The sequence below is a fragment of the Peromyscus californicus genome, unplaced genomic scaffold (genome assembly GCF_007827085.1).
Source record: "Peromyscus californicus insignis strain IS unplaced genomic scaffold, ASM782708v3 Scaffold_3__1_contigs__length_106647218, whole genome shotgun sequence".
Taxonomy (NCBI): Eukaryota; Metazoa; Chordata; class Mammalia; order Rodentia; family Cricetidae; genus Peromyscus; species Peromyscus californicus.
The window spans coordinates 74,023,358-74,042,942 of record NW_026294551.1 but is presented as its reverse complement, the minus strand read 5'-3'; the positions used below and the strand labels follow the sequence as shown (position 1 = coordinate 74,042,942).

Genomic DNA, 19,585 nt, shown 5'->3' with positions numbered 1-19,585 from the left:
TAATACATCATAGTCATCTAACCCTAAATACTTTGTGTTATATATATATTATATATATTTTTTAATTTAAAAATTAAATTTCAATCATTTATTTGCACATGTGTATATGTGTACATGTGTGGCACCGCACACCTGTGGAGGTCAGTAGACAAATTGCAGGAATTGGTTTCTCCTCCCATGTGGGTCCTGTCATGTCTTCAGGCCTGCTGAACCATTCCACTGGCCCCCATGGTATAATTTTTTAAGGAAAGGGATATTTTCTTAACCAACTACAGTACAGTTGTCAATTTCAGTAAATGTAAAGTTAATATTTCTTTTATTTTCCAACTTTGCCAGCTGACACTTTATTTTGGTTTTTTTTTTTTTTTTTTTTTTTTTTTTTTTTTTTTTTGAGACAGATTCTTACTATATAGCTCTGGCTGTCCTAGGTGTCACTATGTAGAACAGGCTGTCCTTGAACACAGAGATTGGCCTGCCTCTGACTCCCAAGTGCTGGAATTAAACGTGTGCCAACACATCTGGCTCTGGCACTTTTTAAAAATATAACAATTTTGCTTTCTTTAGCCTATAACATTTCTAGAACTTCTCTTTGCCTTTTAAAAGTTTGGAAACCAGTTCCTCCTCTCCCCACAGCCCCTTTAAAGAATAGTCTTCATTTTGGATTAACCTGTTTCCTTATGGTTCTGTTCATGTAATACATTCTCATAGGCCCTGTCCTTCTCAGGATGTCATTACAGGAAGCGTATGATGTTCTTTTGCCCCCACTAGAAATATTTATTATTAATGTAGAACATCTGTCAAGGCCTTGCCTAATTTTATGCATAATTACTATTTTCTCTAATAAGCATTCTGAGAAGGAATATTTAAATCCAGCAAATAGCCTATTCTTTGTGAAAATTTCTCCCCAGACTTAGAATTCATTGGTGATCTTTTCTTTATCCAATCTTTACTCTGATAGTTATGGAATGCTAATTTATTCTGTTGTAATCAAGAAGCCTTCCCCCTTTCCTGACTTTTATCTGTATGGACTTGTGCAGTCCTGTTTTTAGTAGATTATTTGTCATTACTGTGCTTACTTATTGTGCCTAAACTGGATGTTCAATCTGGCTCTTGAGAGTGCCTTGACTTTTCTGTTCTTTCCTTACTTGTTCACAATATTGCACCACACCACACCACAGCTCATCTTGTACTGTTCCTAGCCATTTCTCTAAAGACTTTGCTTCTCTTTAGTAGGGGATACTAGAAGAAACCAAAACTTTGTGCTTATATCACAGTGCTGATACTTTTCTTCTTGACTTGCTGGCAATCAGAGCTTATGTAGAAATAGTATGTATATATGTCTACACTTACATATGCACATACTTTGTTTAAAAATAAGTTTACATAATACTTGTAATTTATCCATATAAGGTTCTTTTTTGCTTTTTCCTATCCTTTATGTGTTTATCTTTTCTTCTTTCATGAGAACCCTGACTCCTAACAAAAGTCACATTTGAGTTCCATAGTACATCAAAAATTGTTTCAGAATTGCTTTGCTCATACTGCTAGCAATAGTTCACTTGTTTGAAATTCTCCCCTGCACCTCCCCACCAATCTTCAGAAGATTGAGTGTAGACAAGTATGTAATCAAATACCGTGTTCCTAAGTTAAATAGATTAGGCTTTTTTTGTTTCTGTGTATTCTCGTCCTATGGTTCTGGTATCCCTGTGAAACAGAGATGAGGTCACTGTTTCTGTTTACTTCCCATTTTAGCAATTTCCCCTTCCTCATATTCACTGATTTCATTTTATCCTTTGGTTATGCAGACATTATGCTACCATAAGTGAAAACTACACTGTGCTATAATCAGTGTCTCTGCACCTCTCCATCCCCGAATGCATTATTCTCTCTCTGACTCCACCTTTTGCAAATATCAGTTTTATCTTGGTAACCATAGAGAATAGCAGATAAAATGCTTGCTTTTTTCTTCCTTTCTTAGCAACTGCACTTTTTTACTTTTTGATAATATAATACTATACAGCCTGGAATTTACTACCTGTCCTTTTCCAGTACTTCTTTATGTGTATTTTATATTTTATTTAGTCTTCTGTGCTTGCACATTTAGTAATTTCCCAGATTTTCAGTTAAAATTGTGCCATAAGAATTCTGTTATCTGTACACATGTTCTTATGAGTGAATATATGTATGCACATATGCACTTTTGTAGTATTAGAAGTATTTGTTAATTGTGGATTGAAGGGGATATGCATGTATTAGCACAGATTTTCCCACCACAAGCTTTGTGTAAGTTTTCATCCCAAGCAATCTATGAGAATACTTGTTTTCTTCATAGATAAACAGGATCTATGGTCAGGTTTCGAACATTGGTCAGGGTAATGTGAGAAACTATCTTATTGAAGTTCTAATGATATATTTCTCTTATTAGAAAAAAAAGTATACTTTTACATGTTTAATAATTTTTTAAAGGAAAAACATTATATTGATGTGGTTAATCGTTGTGTGAAACATCCTGTATATTCACTGAACAAAATAATTATTTTAGACTACAATAAGAAAGCCCACAGCAAGAGAAACATCAAAGGGCAATTAAAAGTTTAAGAAAGCTGACTAGCGACCAGCTTTAAAACATTTTAACATATTTTGATCATAGAAATATTCCAGTTTTCAAACTGCAGTGTTTGTCATAGAAGCCTGTGCATGAAGAAGCTGTTTCTAGTGTGGGGGTAAATTTTTACTTTTTTAATTTAAAGAAAAAACTGAGCCATGTTAGTACCAACAAGCTGTTCTGTTACAAAGTATCATTTGATTCTTTTCTTCTCTAGTTCGAAATTAGAAAGAAAAGGAACTAAGTTCTCAGAGTACACCATGATTGTCAAGTCATAGTCACTGAATTCATGTATGATGGTCTGCAGAAAAGCTACTTGATTCTAGTAGTCCATTCCATCATATCTGTAGAGGATATCTGTTAGGCTCTCTGGGCTCTACCAACTTTAAGCTCCCTACAGGCAAAGAGATCACAAATGCTGGGGGGCTATCGCAGTCTAGGAGGTTATCTTCTTGTAGGGAATGAATTAAGAAATGTTTCTAGGCTTTCTCTCAAAGTAGTCACTGACCTCTAGAACAGAACCTGACTGAGGTTTCTTTCCTCCCTTTCTGGTAATCCCCAGATGAACATTGTTAACAGGGACAACAGAAGCCAGGAAGCAGTCATAGTGCTTCTAAGCTTTGCTTTGCCAGCTTTATCCCCACTAGTAGGCATTTCTTTGGGGCTTCTTTCTTTTCAACGAAGACCCAGTAAGCCACTCTGAAAAGGAACTGATCCTTATGACTTGGAAGAAATCAGCATTTCTGACCCGAGCCGTTGCCAAAGGTTTGGTCCTGTTAGCTCTTCTGGAGGGACAGAACCACATATTCAGGGACTCTGTTTTTCAGACTTAGGTTTGGGTTCCACAAGCCTTTCACCTTATCTTTTCCTTCTTCTTTGGAAGCCATTCTACACAGAGCTTACTTCTTAACACTCCTTCCCTCTTCCTCCTTTTACTCTTTCTCCCTCTCTCCTTCCCTACCCTCTCTCTCCTTCTTCCCTTCTTTCTGAAAGTTCATACAAGGCTCAGTGTATTCCATATGGGTCCTGATGGTTCCAGACAAGACAATCCTGATTGTGCTGGGAATGGCCAGTGGTTTCAAAACATGGCCTCCAAGGTTGTCATTGAAGCACTTCTGATTTCTTAGATTTTCAGTATCTACATCATTGGACTTGCTATGCTAGAATTGGTACAAAAATTGGGCTTGACACTGTAGGACTTCTCAAACACCTGGAGTGAGTTTCAACCTCTCACTGATTTCACAGCTGCCATTTACCATTTCCTCTAGTTCATGTGGTCCTGTCCCACATGTGGTCATCAGCCCCAGTCAGACAGGTCCATGTCATCTTTATAAGCAGCTCTGTATATCTTCTACCTTTTCAACTGCAGTAGAGTAAGAACTGGTGGCATAACAGCTGTTACACCTTGGAGACCCTGTTTTTCCAGGAACGTCTTGTTGCAGATTCTTAAGGAGTCACTTTTCTAGGCCCTTTAGGTGGGTTGACTCAGATATTACTATGGAATCTGCAAAGTCTGGCAGAAAGAAATCTGAGTATTCTCCAAAGTCTGTTTTGTGGTGAGCCAGTCCTGGAGTGGGGGGGGGGGGGGCGAGTGGAGGGTGCTGGGTATATAATGAGCTTGAAGACCAGAGCCAGGTTTGCTTCTAAGAAGCCATTCGCTAAGAACAGCTATGCTGCTGGATTTTGACTTCAGTCTAGCCCTTGGAATATAACTTATTTTCTGTAAGGACTGATCTTTGATAAACTGGCATGAGCTATCAGATGCTTGGGAATCAGAATGGTCTTGAGGGACTCAGACGTACTGGCCTGGTGCAGAACACTTATATCAGCTTTAAGGATCAGGACAGTCGGATCTTCAGGCTTAAGGCCCAAACTGCTGAGTCTTTCCAGGCACATAGATACTTGATTGGCTAGATTTCTGTTTTGAGTGTATTCCAGTTAATGACAAATGTTTTGTCCCAATAGCCATTGGAACTATTGAGACTATTGATTCTGCTACTGAAGTGTCTCTTTAAACTGATAGATGCGCTCTGCCTGTTCATATAGCTACTCCTCCAGTCTTCAGAGGCATTGTAATGGTTTATGTAGCTGAATCAGCGTTCACCAATTGCACGTCGTCTGTACTTGGTTCATCCTATAGTATTCCACCAACAGCAAGTTCCAACACATCATTATACCTTGAAAGCAGTTCTGTTACTGACGCAGCCACTCTGTTCCAGGGAGATTTCGTTCTGCCCACTGTTTAGCTTAGAATACCAGTAGCTCTTGGTGAGCCAAACAGGCTTTGGACAGACCCAGACACCTTAGTAACCTTAGGGCCTGAGGTGGGGTTCTTGGTAGAGTACAGCCTTTTCTCTCACCTCTCGTCACAGTTCTGACAGTATTTTCTGGCATTTTCTTTTGGGAGTGGGGGTAAGAATTTGTTTATATGCTATTTTTACCATAAAAGTATATATATGTAGTTAAATATCAGTCTTGTACTTCATTTTGGTTATGATTAGGAAGCTTTCTCTATACCCAGGTCATAGAGTCATTAACTCGTGTTTTGTTTTGTTTTGTTCCCTAGTATTTGTTATTCTTGTGTCTGTTCTATTATTTCTAGCTTCTTTATATTTAGAGCTCTGTTCCATTTGGAGTTTGTCCCTTGGTGTGGTATAAAAGATCTAATTTTATCTTTTTTATTCCCCAGATGGCTTTATATTTGTTACAACACTATTTTAAAAAACTGTCTTTTCCCCAGTAATGCCATCCTCATCATCAATTTCTGTGTGTAGCTAGAATAATTTCTGGGTATGTCTATTTATATGCCAGTAACACATTTAAATTATAGAAGCACATTTTTAATTATAGCACATGTTAATAGCCAGTATGGCTAGTAGTCACTTACAGCTCTTTTTCTTCCCTAGCAACTTTTTATTTTAGGAAGTTGTTTTTTATGGCTGTAGGAACCTTAACATTTTTCTCTTCTGAGGAAGTTAAAATGGAGGGGCTAAAATTGAAAAGGAAGTGGATGGAAAATCTCTGTTGTGTGTGGAAATAGAAGAATATAGTTAATGTATGCTGCTGCTGAATCTTCTAGAACTATACTAGCCAACCCATTAGTTCCACATTTTAAGTATTGTGGACTGCTCTACCGAAAGTAATACAGGGAGCCATGGAACTAGACTGGGCTACCATTCTTCAGTGACCTCATACTTGGGACTTAATTTTATATATTTTAGTGTCTGCCAGGTCATTCTTCATCTTCTAAATGGTCTCCTAAATTTCTAACTTTTTTCTATTCCTATAGAAATTTCATTATTCCTATGGAAATGAGTTGGGTAATATGACTCTTTGCACATGTTCACTCCAAATCATGTATCTTTTATTGCCCATTTTTCCCTCACATAGTTACATATAGAGTTTTCTGAGATTAACAGAATTTCATAATAATGTTCCAAAATGTTACCCAGGACAGGAGGGAAAGATCACATTTTATATGTTAACAAATGCTTCATTTTCTAGGATTGGAATAAGTCAGCTTTTTCTTACAAGTCAGTATGTCAGAAAATCGGTATTGATGTCATGTAAAGTACCTTCAGGAGAACAGGTACCCTGCTTGGGTATTAAAGTCTGCTTTGGGAAGTTTATCTTTTTTCTGAATCATGAGCTTTTTCCATACATATTAACCTTGATCCAATAGTTTAACTTTTAATACCATAATAAGTAATATAATGAATTCTATTAACATTTTGCCCTGACCAAGGGACAAGTACTGTTATTGCTGGTTTTACATGGCTGTCATCTAATATTTACAACAGCCCTATTACTTTTCATTTTACAGATGAAGAAACTGCTGTACAAAGAAATTAAGTAGCTTTCTCAAAGATCAGGTAACTAGGTATTTGAACTTATAGTATTCTAGTCATTTTCTGGTCTATGTGAGGGTTGGTTTCAAGATCTTACAGATAGCAAAGTCTGCAACAGATGCTCAAGTCCCCTATTTAAAATGATAGGGTATTTACAAATGACCTTTCTGTGTACTTTAAACCATTTTCAAATTACTTGTAGTGCCTAAAAACTGTGTGAGTCTTTGTTATATTGTATTATTTAGGGAATAATGATAAAAATTAAAAGCCTGTATATGTCCAGTACAAATGTAACTTTGTTCTTCTGAATATTTTTGATCCGTGGTTGGCCGAATCTGCAGATGCAGAACCTGTACGTATGGAGGGCCTATACCTGTACGTATGGAGGGCCTATACTTCTTTGCTCAGTGGCTTGAGGTGCTGTCATCTTTGTTTCACCATTCTCGAGACAAGGTCTTACACCATAGTTCAGGCTGGCCTGGAACATGGAGTCACCTTCCTGCCTCAGCCTCCAAAGTGCCGGAATTACAAAATTGGGCCATCACACTTTACTATTTGTAATCTTTGACATGCTGTATGACTAATTTATTCATAAGTAGGAATGAAAACTTTATTCCTTGGCAGGCTGGAACATGTTCTGCTATATAAATTCTTCCATGATTAGCCACTTTCCAAGGACAGTGTTTTCTATACACAGAAAAGTCCAGAAGGGCAGATCAATTTACAGTAGCTACAGCTTTCTTTCTTTCTCATTCCTTGGTCACTGTCCTCATAATCTTATAACTACAACTACCTGCCTGATCCCTCTTCTAGGGTACTGATTTATCTTCTTCTTTAGTTTTACCTGTTCTCTGCCGATTTATGTGTAACTTTTCAAAGAAAAATTAACCTTGCCTTTGTTTTTCCAATTTTTTTCTTTCTGTTTTCTGTTTTTCAGAGACTTTTTTGTTGTTTTCTATGAGGTGACATTGAAACTGATTGGTATTGGCTGTGGTTCTGTGCATCACCCATTCCCATTTTTAACTTATCTTCATGCTAGGTTGATGCAGAAATGAAAAAGCTCTTTGGATCATCAGCAATCTGGGCTCTAGTTTTAGCGGTAGTTCTCAAGGTGTTGAACTCTTATTAATGACCCCCATCATATCCCCAACAATTAAAATGGTGCTTATGGGGCTGGAGAGATGACTCAGAACTTAACACTTTAATGCTCTTGCAAAGACCTGAGTTCAGTTCCTAGCATTCAGTGGTGGCTCATAACCATGCCTAACTCCAGTTCCAGGGTATCCAGCTACCTCTTCTGAACTCACTGGGCACTAGGCATGTACCTGGTGCACATTCCTACATGCAAGCAAAACACTCTTATACATAAATCTTTCAAGTTTTTTTTTTTTTTTTTTTTTTTTTTTTTGGTTTTTCGAGACAGGGTTTCTCTCTGTAGCTTTGCGCCTTTTCCTGGAACTCACTTGGTAGCCCAGGCTGGCCTCGAACTCACAGAGATCCGCCTGGCTCTGCCTCCCGAGTGCTGGGATTAAAGGCGTGCGCCACCACCGCCCGGCTTCAAGTTTTTTTTTAATGGTACTTGCCACACAACAAGCAAATACCTGTCAAAGGGATAAGTTGATTTTGTTATTTGCTATTGTTATTCTTTCTTTTTTTTCTAAATAAACATATCATTTTCATTTTCCTGGTCTAGTGTCACATTTGAAGACAAGCATGGAGGATGAGGAATCAGCTAAAAAGAATGAAAGTAATTCAAATACAGACTCTCAGTGCACAAATGTGGAAATTCTTCACAAGGATCATATGCAGAAATCTAAGTTCGACGACACTTGTGTTTGTGTAGAGAAGCAATTGGAAAGTCCTGAATGGAAAATGAAGGAAGACAAAAGTAGCATCAGAGAAAAGATTGACAAATCGAAGAACACAGAAAATATAAAAATAGAACAGGATGATGAGGCATCTGAGAAAAGTCCCCACTGTACCCAAAAGTCTGCACTGTACCCAAGTGCAGATACCATGTACCAGACTATCCCTACAGAACCAAGAATTAGTGAACAAGGTGAACACGTGGAGAACATTAATGGAAACTTGCACCCTACTCCACAGCAGAAATCTACCGCTGTTAAGAAATCACATAAGTGTGATGACTGTGGAAAATCCTTTAAATACAACTCTCGCCTTGTTCAACATAAACTTATGCACACTGGAGAAAAGCGCTATGAGTGCGAGGACTGTCGGGGAACTTTTCGCAGCAGTTCCAGCCTTCGAGTCCATAAGCGCATCCATACTGGAGAGAAGCCCTATAAGTGTGACGAATGTGGGAAAGCCTACATGTCCTACTCTAGCCTTATAAACCACAAAAGCACCCATTCTGGGGAGAAGAACTGTAAATGTGATGAATGCGGAAAATCCTTCAATTATAGTTCTGTTCTGGACCAACACAAAAGGATCCACACTGGTGAGAAGCCATATGAATGTGGTGAGTGTGGAAAGGCCTTCAGGAACAGTTCTGGTCTGAGAGTCCACAAAAGGATTCACACGGGGGAGAAGCCCTATGAATGTGACATCTGTGGGAAAACTTTCAGTAATAGCTCTGGTCTGAGGGTCCACAAAAGGATACATACAGGTGAGAAACCCTATGAATGTGACGAATGTGGGAAGGCATTCATTACATGCAGAACACTTCTGAATCATAAAAGCATCCACTTTGGTGATAAACCTTATAAATGTGATGAGTGTGAGAAATCTTTTAATTACAGCTCTCTTCTCATTCAGCATAAAGTCATCCACACTGGTGAGAAACCTTATGAATGTGATGAATGTGGGAAGGCCTTCAGGAACAGCTCAGGCCTCATAGTGCATAAAAGGATCCACACAGGAGAGAAACCATACAAGTGTGATATCTGTGGCAAAGCATTTAGCTATAGTTCAGGCCTTGCAGTCCATAAAAGCATTCATCCTGGAAAGAAAGCCCATGAATGTAAGGAGTGTGGCAAGTCCTTTAGTTATAACTCACTTCTTCTTCAACATAAAACCATTCATACTGGAGAGAGACCTTATGTATGTGATGTGTGTGGCAAAACATTCAGGAACAATTCAGGTCTCAAAGTCCATCGGAGGCTCCATACTGGGGAAAAACCATACAAGTGTGACGTGTGTGGGAAGGCCTATATCTCACGCTCAAGCCTTAAAAATCACAAAGGAATCCACATGGGGGAGAAGCCCTATAAATGCAGCTATTGTGAGAAATCCTTCAACTACAGTTCTGCCCTTGAACAGCATAAAAGGATTCATACAAGGGAGAAACCCTTTGGGTGTGATGAGTGTGGAAAAGCCTTCAGAAACAATTCAGGCCTTAAAGTACATAAACGAATCCACACAGGGGAGAGACCTTATAAATGTGAAGAATGTGGGAAAGCCTATATCTCACTCTCAAGCCTTATAAATCATAAAAGTGTACACCCTGGGGAAAAGCCCTTTAAGTGTGACGAGTGTGAGAAAGCCTTCGTCACGTACCGAACCCTTTTAAACCACAAAAAGATTCATCTTGGAGAAAAGCCCTACAAATGCGATGTGTGTGAGAAATCTTTTAACTACACCTCACTCCTTTCTCAACACAAAAGAGTTCATACTAGAGAGAAACCCTTTGAATGTGACAGGTGTGAGAAGGTCTTCAGAAACAACTCAAGCCTTAAAGTTCATAAAAGAATACACACTGGGGAGAAGCCCTATGAGTGTGATGTGTGTGGAAAAGCCTACATCTCACACTCAAGCCTTATTAACCATAAAAGTACGCACCCTGGCAAGACACCCTATACATGTGATGAATGTGGAAAAGCATTTTTCTCAAGTAGAACTCTTATAAGCCATAAGAGAGTCCATCTTGGGGAAAAACCCTTCAAATGTGTTGAGTGTGGGAAATCGTTTAGCTACAGCTCACTTCTTTCCCAACACAAGAGGATCCACACAGGGGAGAAACCTTATATATGTGATTGGTGTGGGAAGGCCTTCAGGAACAGCTCAGGCCTCACAGTGCATAAAAGGATCCACACAGGTGAAAAACCCTACGGATGTGATGAATGTGGAAAGGCATACATTTCACACTCAAGTCTTATCAATCATAAAAGTGTTCACCGTGGAAAGCAGCCCTATAATTGTGAGTGTGGGAAATCTTTCAATTACAGATCTGTCCTTGACCAACACAAAAGGATCCACACTGGAAAGAAGCCATACCGATGTAATGATTGTGGGAAGGCATTTAATATCAGATCAAATCTTACCAAGCATAAAAGAATCCATACCGGAGAGGAATCTTTTAATATGGCAAATATGGAAAGTCATAGTGGCACATTCCAGAAGATAATCTACTATGAGGGAGGGAATGCTCTGGAGGGGACCAGGATGCGGATGATGCCTGTGCCTATATGGGAGGCACAGCCTACCAAGTCTCAAAGAAATCAAATAGAAGAAAAACTTTATGAATGTAAGAATTTCTGAGATCCTTACTCATGGCTTACAATTTTTATAGTATAAGTGGAAGAATTCTAAATAATGATGAACAATTCTTTATACATGATTCAGTCATAGCAATGACAGTTCTAGTGCCACAATAGTTGAGCCCTTTAGGAATACAAAATACCACTAGATAGAAAACCTTTCAAAGTGATGGAACATTTAATAAACATCCTCCCAAATAGGCATACATTTCTGGACATAAAACATGAAGGTAAAGGACTTCAGTTAGAAATCATATTCACCATTACAAAGATGCTATTTGGATAAATGAGTAAATAAGAATGTAGAAAATCTGGTATAATTTTGAACTCTATACTTTGGTCAGTATAAAAATCCAAGAAGGGTCACTAATAGGCAAATTCAGGGAGAGAATGGTTTCAGGGAATACCAGTTTATTAGTAGTCACGAATTATAGACTTAACAATTGTTTGTGGTAGGGAGATGACAACTTCTGAAACAATTTAGATGTCCTAGGAAAAGAAAAGGCATAGTCAGATCGGTGGTATAGTCACATTAAAATGCAGATTTGTTGGAATAGACTATTACACTAATTGAACTGGTAAGACCAAGTGAACTCCCTTAATAAGTAATACATATGATAATGAAAGCCTGGGAGGTGGCATTCACACATACTAAGAATGGAAAGGATTTCAGTATCTTCAGTAAGTAGTGGAACACATCTTCACTATGAGTTTGCACCTTACAGAAAAAAATTCAGGGAATCCTATGAATTAAAAAAATGTTTCAACAGGTGTTTTTATTACAAGGGCAAAGTAAGTATCAGTAATTAGGAGGAGGAAGTTCCTGTTTTTAAAACAATATTAAGTGTTTCAGAAAGTTATAAAGATTTCATGTACTAATGTGTATATTGTCTGTTGTAAAATATGAATATGTTCAGAACTCGCTTTGCCATAAAGGGCAGGTAGTTATGGTAAGGTAAGGCAAAACCCCAATAAAGAAATGCCTCAAGTGTAACTAGGCTGTGGCTTACTTTAGATGGAATAAAGAGCCATTTGTGTGTCATATCTTTCCTTGTAAGTGGTACAAGATAGCCAGAAAGTTTCTTATCTGTGAAGATTCATCCACCAGGCTAATATCTGAGGTTTCAACAGAACTTAGATCATGCTTATCTCAGGGGAAAACAGATGAATTTTTGAAGAGACCATGGAAAAAACTCTGATGATGATACTGAGGCTGGATTATAATTTGTTAGAGGGGGTAGGCTGTGTGAGTTGAGTGATCTGTCACTATACAATTCATTATAAACAGAATTTAATACAAAATATTACTAACTGTAGCAGTAAACATTAGGTATCTGAACAGTAAAAGCAGACTTTCTGAGTTGAGCTCCACTCATAGTATTTGGTCAAGTTATTAGTACCAGGTGAAGTTTCAGTTTGTTCTCAGGCTTCAGAGTCTACAGTCATTACAAAAGACAGTTTCTAGCCAGATCCATATTTCTTTAAGGATTCCTGTCTCACAAAATGATTCCCATGTCTCCCTCTGGGAGTACTAGAAAGTACTTTGTTTCTACTTCTAAATTACCACTAGTAAGTTTTGAAAGATGAGGTGAAAAAAGGGAAAACATCGTTACCCCTCAATTCTTTTAGTATAAAGCCCACACTTAACATTATTTTCTGCACAAGACACTGGTAAATTTGACCCTATCCACAGATTTAGTTTACTCAGCAAATATTTGTTGAGAATCTGCTAGGTACAGCCCACTGTCCTAGGCACTAAGTAGGGAAAAGTGAGCAAGAATTAGTTAAGACTATGAACGAACCATTCTTGATAGACACACATATGCATGGCCTAACTTCTAAAAGTGTTCGGAGAAAATTGACCATAGCTAACCAGAAAGAGAGGTATAGATACTGGTTTCTTCTGATGAGTGGGAAGTAGAATATCCTGAATAAAGGGAGCAGAGCAAGTGTTGAGGAATCCTCCAGAGTGGCTGTGTTGTGGTAGGCAGAAAGACCAGACTCTCCATTCCCAGTAGCTGTTGAGGAAGGGGATTACATTTCATTTGCTAAAGAAAAGACCACTTTTCATGTGCCTTATGGCCAAAGTAGCTAGTGTACTTGTGGCTTGAGTTCCATTCCTCTCACACTCCCCCCCCCCCCCCCCCCCCCCCCCCCCCCCCGTGTGAACTCCATCTCGACCTAAGGTACTACCTAGTTTCAAGGATGACACGGGTTAAATACAAATACTGAGGTTGACCTCCTTTCAGAAAAGATTGTGAGTTTTGTGGTGCTGTGGATCAGACAAAGTAGATTTACGCATACTATGCAAGTGTTCTACCAGTGAGGTACGTTCCTGGCTCTGGTCACTTTTTTTTTTTAAGTTTTAATCTTTATTTTTAATTATGTGTATGTATGGGGCTATGTGCTTGTGAATGTATGTGTCTAGGAAGCTGGAGGCATTCCACTTGAGCTGGAGTTGTAAGTACTTGTATGCTACCTGATATGGATGCTGGGGACCAAATTTGAGTCCTCTTGGAGAGCAGTACAAACCCTTAACTACTGAGCCATCTTTCTAACCTACTTTTAGCTTGGCATCCTGATCACCCCAGTACACTGAATGCTGGGGAAAACTACTGCAGCCCCCAACTATTCAGAGATGGGAAGTAAATAGGCTAGAGGCCTCTTGGCCTAGCCTTGAGTATTATATGTAGGGCCAGGTAAATGATACTTAGGTGAACTCAGATGTATATGGGTCTCCTGGTTTCTAGTTGTCCCATCGGGACATCATGCTTCAGATTCAATTCAATGAGTTTATTGTAGATAAGCCTGTTTGGGCCAGATGAATGTGAGATTAGTGATCATACTTGCCTTTTATAGTAAATGATATGCAAGAAGAAAACAAAAAGTGAAAATGTTAACTTGTAAGTGAATATATATACACACATATATAATATATATACATATATATACACACACACACACATACACAAATATATATATTTGGTTTTTCAAGACAGGGTTTCTCTGCGTAGCTTTGCTTTGTGTCTTTCCTGGAACTCACTCTGTAGCCCAGGCTGGCCTCGAACTCACAGAGGTCTGCCTGCCTCTGCCTCCTGAGTGCTGGGATTAAAGGCGTGCACCACCACCGCCTGGCCGAAATGTATTTTTAAAGTTTGCAAGGTTAAGAGAATTGGCATGGTGAAAAGTAAATTGGAATCTGGAAGATCAGAGGCCTAAAGTGCTTTTATCTAGGAACAGGGACAAGAGACTTAATTTTAGTTTGTATGAAGTTAAGTGTGTTTGGAAGGTGGCATAGACATGTTAACAGGATAAAGATAACTTTAAAAATCTAGGAAGAAAAACACCAATGTAAAAAACTAACAGACATTCTGTTTCTGGTAGAGGTGGGCTAAGATATTTGGGTCAATTTTCAATTTCCACTGAAAATGAAAAATAATGTAATTTTTAAAGGCACGTAGTAGTATCCTGTCTTTAGTACATTGGCTACTATAACAAATTGTAGACTGCATAATTAGAAATAACTATTTACAATTCTGGAGGCTTGCAAGTGTAATAATGGGGCACCCTCAGGTTACATGTCTGGTTAGGATCCATTTCCTGAGTCATAGAAGGGGCGTCAGTGCACCACATATAGATCAAGGGGTCTTGAGCCTCCTTTATAGGAGCACCAATACCATATATGAGTACTCCACCCTCTTGACTTAATCACTTCCCAAAGGCCCAACTTTATAATACATTGATGATTAAGTTTCTACATAAAAATATGGGGGGTTGGCAGTGAACATGTAGATACCTCAAGAGAGCACTGAGGCTGGAAAGACAGTGGACAATCCAAGACAGTTTAAGAATAGGATCCTGGGGGCTGGAGAGATGGCTCAGAAGTTAGGACTTACTATTGCAGAGGACCCACACCACGTTTGGTTCTCAGCACCCACTTGGGAGGCTCACAACCTTCCATAACTTCAGCTTTAGGGATTTTTTAATGCCTCTGGCCTTAATGAACCCACTTTTCTGGAGGTGGTTGGTCCTCTAGACAGGCCTGCCACAGTCTCATTGGATTGACCATTAAGACAAGAGCATGTCTCTACCTAAAAGTAGATTCCATTCCATTTAGAGTCAACATTTCTTCTCAAGCCATGAGTTGTGTTTGTTGTACTTAGAAAGCAGCAAACCCCACGCAAAGAAGCAACAAAATTTGGTGGCTGAAAGTAGGGTTTTGTCACCAGGAAACCTGGATTTAAAAGAGAATTCTTGGCTGGGCAGTGGTAGCACACGCCTTTAATCCCAGCACTTGGAAGGAAGAATTAGGCAGATCTCTGAGTGTTTGAGGCCAGCCTGGTCTACAAAATGAGTTCCAGGACAGCCAGGGCTACACAGAAACCCTGTCTCGAAAAACCAAAAAATAAAAAAGACTCTCACTCCCAGATGGCTCCCGGCCAGTAACTAAACCACTTATGTTGATGTATCCTCACCTGTTTTGTCAGGATAATAGCTCAAAGGTAAAGAGATTAGAAAAATCAGCATAATTGCAGACCCAGGAAGAGTGCCTGAAGTGAGAAAAGTGTAAATGAGGGTATATCAAGTATGGCTGGCCAAATAGTAGCTCTTTTCCAAGCATTGTGGAACATCAAGACACTGAGGTAATAGAAGGCAATTCTTAACTGAAACTCAAGAAAAATTCCCCAAGGTCTATGCCATATACAGATAAAATGAAAAGAGGTAAGAAAACCAAGATTTGGGGTCTGTTTTCTCAGTGATTAACTTGCTCTTAAAAAAAATCTATTGTTCTGAGCAAGTGTGCTTTATTTTTTGCCAGAGGGGTTCAGCAAGAAGAGCTCCAACTTGAGTCTGGCAATGGACACTATTAGATGAACTGAAGGATGTGGGAATTTTCATCTTTGGTTTAGGCAGCCTTAGTCAACCTAGATACTCATGTATGCACATTTTGCCTCTCCCCCTTCAGGCTTTTGTTGTTAACTGTGATGATTTTTTTTAACTTGGTTATTCTCAGATATGCTAGAGAGTATACAAAAAGAGTTAGTGAGTGCCAAGCACCCATTATCTTAACTATGGCTGTTTTTTAGTAAGTGCCCATTAAGGTCTAAAAAGATAGGAGATCCTGGTGTTGTTAGGGACTCACTGAAGAGGGCAGACAAAATTCCTCTGGTCTAAGATACAAACCTAGGGCCAACATTCCAGTCAATGCAATGATTAGGAATTTGTTTCCTGTCCTGCATGCAATTTTCTCATCTGTAAAACACAATTCTTTAAGGGTTAATGAAAAAGGGCAAACAGAATTGCTCAGTGAGTAAAGACACTTGCTGTTATACCTGACAGCCTGAGTTTGATCCCTGGGACACATGGTCAAAAAGAGAGGACTCCTGCAAATTGTCTTTTGACTTCCACACATGTGCCCACATACATATACACATGTGGATGGCCTGGGAATTGAATTCAGGCCATTAGGCTTTGCAGCTAGCACTTTTACACACTGAGCCATCTCGGGCCCTTGTTTTTGTTGTTTAGAGACAGCTCTCATATGTTTACTTCACTAGTTTGGAATTTGCTGTATCGATGAGGCTAGCCTCCAGCTTGCGATCTTTCTGCCTCTGCCTCCTAAGTGCTGGGAGTTTTAGATATGTAGCACTACTAAATAAAGCTCCACTCTCGATGAAGCCTATGTTTTCTGTTAAAAATACCATTCAGACAGCTGCTTGCAGAGTTTCTGTGATGCAGCACTGTCTGCTCATCCCCTGCGCTCTAACACCCTTTTCCATCTTTCTCTCTCTTCTAGTCACTGGTCAAAACCTAAGCATGCTGCCCTGACACTGTCTGTCTTACTCTTTCTCCTAAGCTCTCGCTTCTGCCATGCAGCTAGCTGCCTTATGACCTCCATTGCTAAACTTGTCTGCTTTCTTGGACACTAACTCAAAAGGCATGGTGAGCTCTCTTCCTCTCCTTGTATTTCCCACCCTGTCAGCTGCCACAACTTTCAGCTTGCCTTTCCTGTTTTTTTTTCTTTCGAACTCTAATAATACTGTCTTTGAGCTTCAAAAAAATACTATGTAGACATTATTGTTAAATTGAATAATGTTTTTTCTTATTTTCAAAAGTTCAAAGCTATGAAGAAGAAAATAAGCATTAATGAAAAAGAAAACAACAAAGCCAGGTGACGGCACACACCTTTAATCCCAGAATTCAGAAGGCAGAGGCAGGCAGATCTCTGAGTTCGAGGCCAGCCTAGTCTACAGAGCGAGATCCAGGACAGGCACCAAAACTCCACAGAGAAACCCTGTCTCAAAAATCAAAAAAAAAAAAAAAAAAAAAAAAAATAGAGACCAGTAAAGTCAAGGCTGGCACTTCAAGTGTAGGAAATTTGATAAACTTCTGGTGTGATTGAACAAGAAAAACCAGAAAAGTATGAATAATCTAAGTTAGAAACGAAAAGGAGGGAATCATAGTAGACATTCCATAAGAAGTCAGGAGTTTATTTTTAGACATTCTTAACATTTGGATGTCCTAGTTAGAGCTTTGTTATTTTACTGTGTTCAAAAAACATACTCTGTATTTGCTGTCCTTAAAAATGTGCCGAGACTTGCTTTAGGCCCAGCATGCTTTTCCTTTAGTGAGGGTTCACAGCATTGGAAAAGAACATGTGTTCTGCACATGCTGGATGTGGTCACCTACATGAAGTCATTAGGTTAACTTTGTAATGTATCACACATATTCACTGTTACTAATGAATGGTAATTTGTTGAGTTACCCCTTTACTGTGGATTTCGTTTTACTGAAGCCACATGGGTCTATAGAACTGGCTAGTTGAAACTTTATGAAGGAAAACTTGATTCTAGTGATGCCTTTTGCTTATTTAGTCTCTTCTCTGATATTAATAGAGCAACTTTTTTCTGATTATTGCTGCATGGCTTATCTCTTTCCATTTTTTTTAACTTTGAATGTTTCTGTGCTTTTTTATATGTTGGATATGCCACTTGGAAATCACATGTAATATTGTTTAATCCAGTCTAATAATCCATTTTAACAGGAACATTAGCCTTTTAATGCATGGTTGCTGATTGCTTTAGATTTAAAACTATTTTTAATTTCATTTGATTTCAATTGTTATTTCCTATTATGTCTTCAGACTGTATAAGAATTATTCTACTTGAATTCTATTATAATTATTCTATTTTCCTTTCTAATTTGAAAATTATATTCTCTTAGACTGAATTAAAACCTATTTTTTGAGCTAGGGCCTAGCTATATAGATTAGATTAGCCTCTAACTTGCTGTCTTCCTGCCTCAGCCTTCCAGCTGTTGGAATTACAAGTATGTGCCACCACATCCAACTTAAAAGATATTTTTGTTAGGAATACATTTCTTGGATGGGTCCCATGTTCTTTTGTCACAACAAACCACCTGTCTTGGAATTTTACTCTATATCCATGTATTTGTTTAATATATATTTTAAAGACTTCTTTTAAGGTTTGCTTCTGTATCTTTGGTTTACTTGTGTTTTATTACAAAGTATCTTAGTGTAGACAATTGTTTTAGTAATCTTATCTTGGTTTCTTTGTGCTCCTGTAGTTTTGGCTCTATGTCTCAGTAAACTAGTGCTGAGATAGTAGATATACAGCCTTCTCTTCCAGGATTTAAATAAAGGTGTATTTGACCTTCTCACTGTATCTCCTGTGTCTCTGGGGATTTTATTCCCACCTATCAGTTTCTTCAATGCTCCCCAAGTTTCATTCTGGATTTAATTTGTCTTCTGGTCCACTGGTTTCTCTTCAGCTATGTGATCTGCCACTAAATACATATATTAAGCATTTAGTTATGAATTTTTGTTTCAATTGCAAATTCATAGTAAGAATTCTGTTGCATAGCATTCTTAGATGCAATCCATCTTCTATTGAGACAAGGTTTTCCATTGGCTTGAAACACATCAAGTAAGTAGACTAGTTGGTCAGCAACTACTAGGGATCTGCCTGGCTGCCTGCTCAGCACTGGGATTACAAGCACATACCACCATTCCTGGCATTGGCAGGGAACGGGCTTGCAAGGCAAGTACTTTACTGATTGAGCCATCTTCTCAGCCCCTAACTGTAGTTGAAAGTTTTCATGTGTCCCTCCCCACCGTGTGGTCCCTCAGCTGCTTATAAAATCATCACTCAGAAGCTTATGTTAATTTTAACTGTTTGGCCATCAGCTCAGGCTTCTTCCTGACTAGCTCTTACATTTTAATTAACTCATAATTCTTATTTATGTTTATCCATGTGGCTTGGTACCTTTTTTCAGTTCTGCCTTGTCATGTTACTATCTCTGTGTCTGGCTGGCAACTCCTGACTCAGCTCTTCCTCTTCCCAGAATTCTCATCTGCTTACCCTACCTATACATCCTGCCTGGCTACTGGTGAATCAGCATTTTATTAAACCAGTGAACAAAGGTATTATCCCACAGCATTTCTGCTTTTCTGTCTAGTCAAAAAGGTTTTAACCTTAACATAGTAAAATTATATATAACAAAACAGTTATTATTCAAGAATTACAGTTACAATATCTAGTCTATACTTGGTAAATTCAAAGAAAATTTTCTATTTATCCTATATTTGTGAGTCTAAGGTTTCATATCTAACTTAT

General features: G+C 38.6%; 1 protein-coding gene across 3 annotated transcripts in view; it reads left to right on the top strand.

Annotated features, from left to right (window-relative positions):
* Zfp62 (ZFP62 zinc finger protein) overlaps positions 1-19,585 on the top strand; it is a 40,934-nt gene that overhangs the window by 5,542 nt on the left and 15,807 nt on the right. The window contains exons 2-3 of one of the 3 annotated variants that reach the window (XM_052758132.1): positions 6,429-6,477; positions 8,147-10,936. In XM_052758132.1, coding sequence (XP_052614092.1) covers positions 8,167-10,936 — 2,770 coding nt within the window. In that variant the 5' untranslated portion in view covers positions 6,429-6,477; positions 8,147-8,166. Of the gene's footprint in view, positions 1-6,428; positions 6,478-8,146; positions 18,627-19,585 lie in introns of those variants that run through there. The other 2 variants (XM_052758130.1, XM_052758131.1) reach the window with 2 other exon arrangements.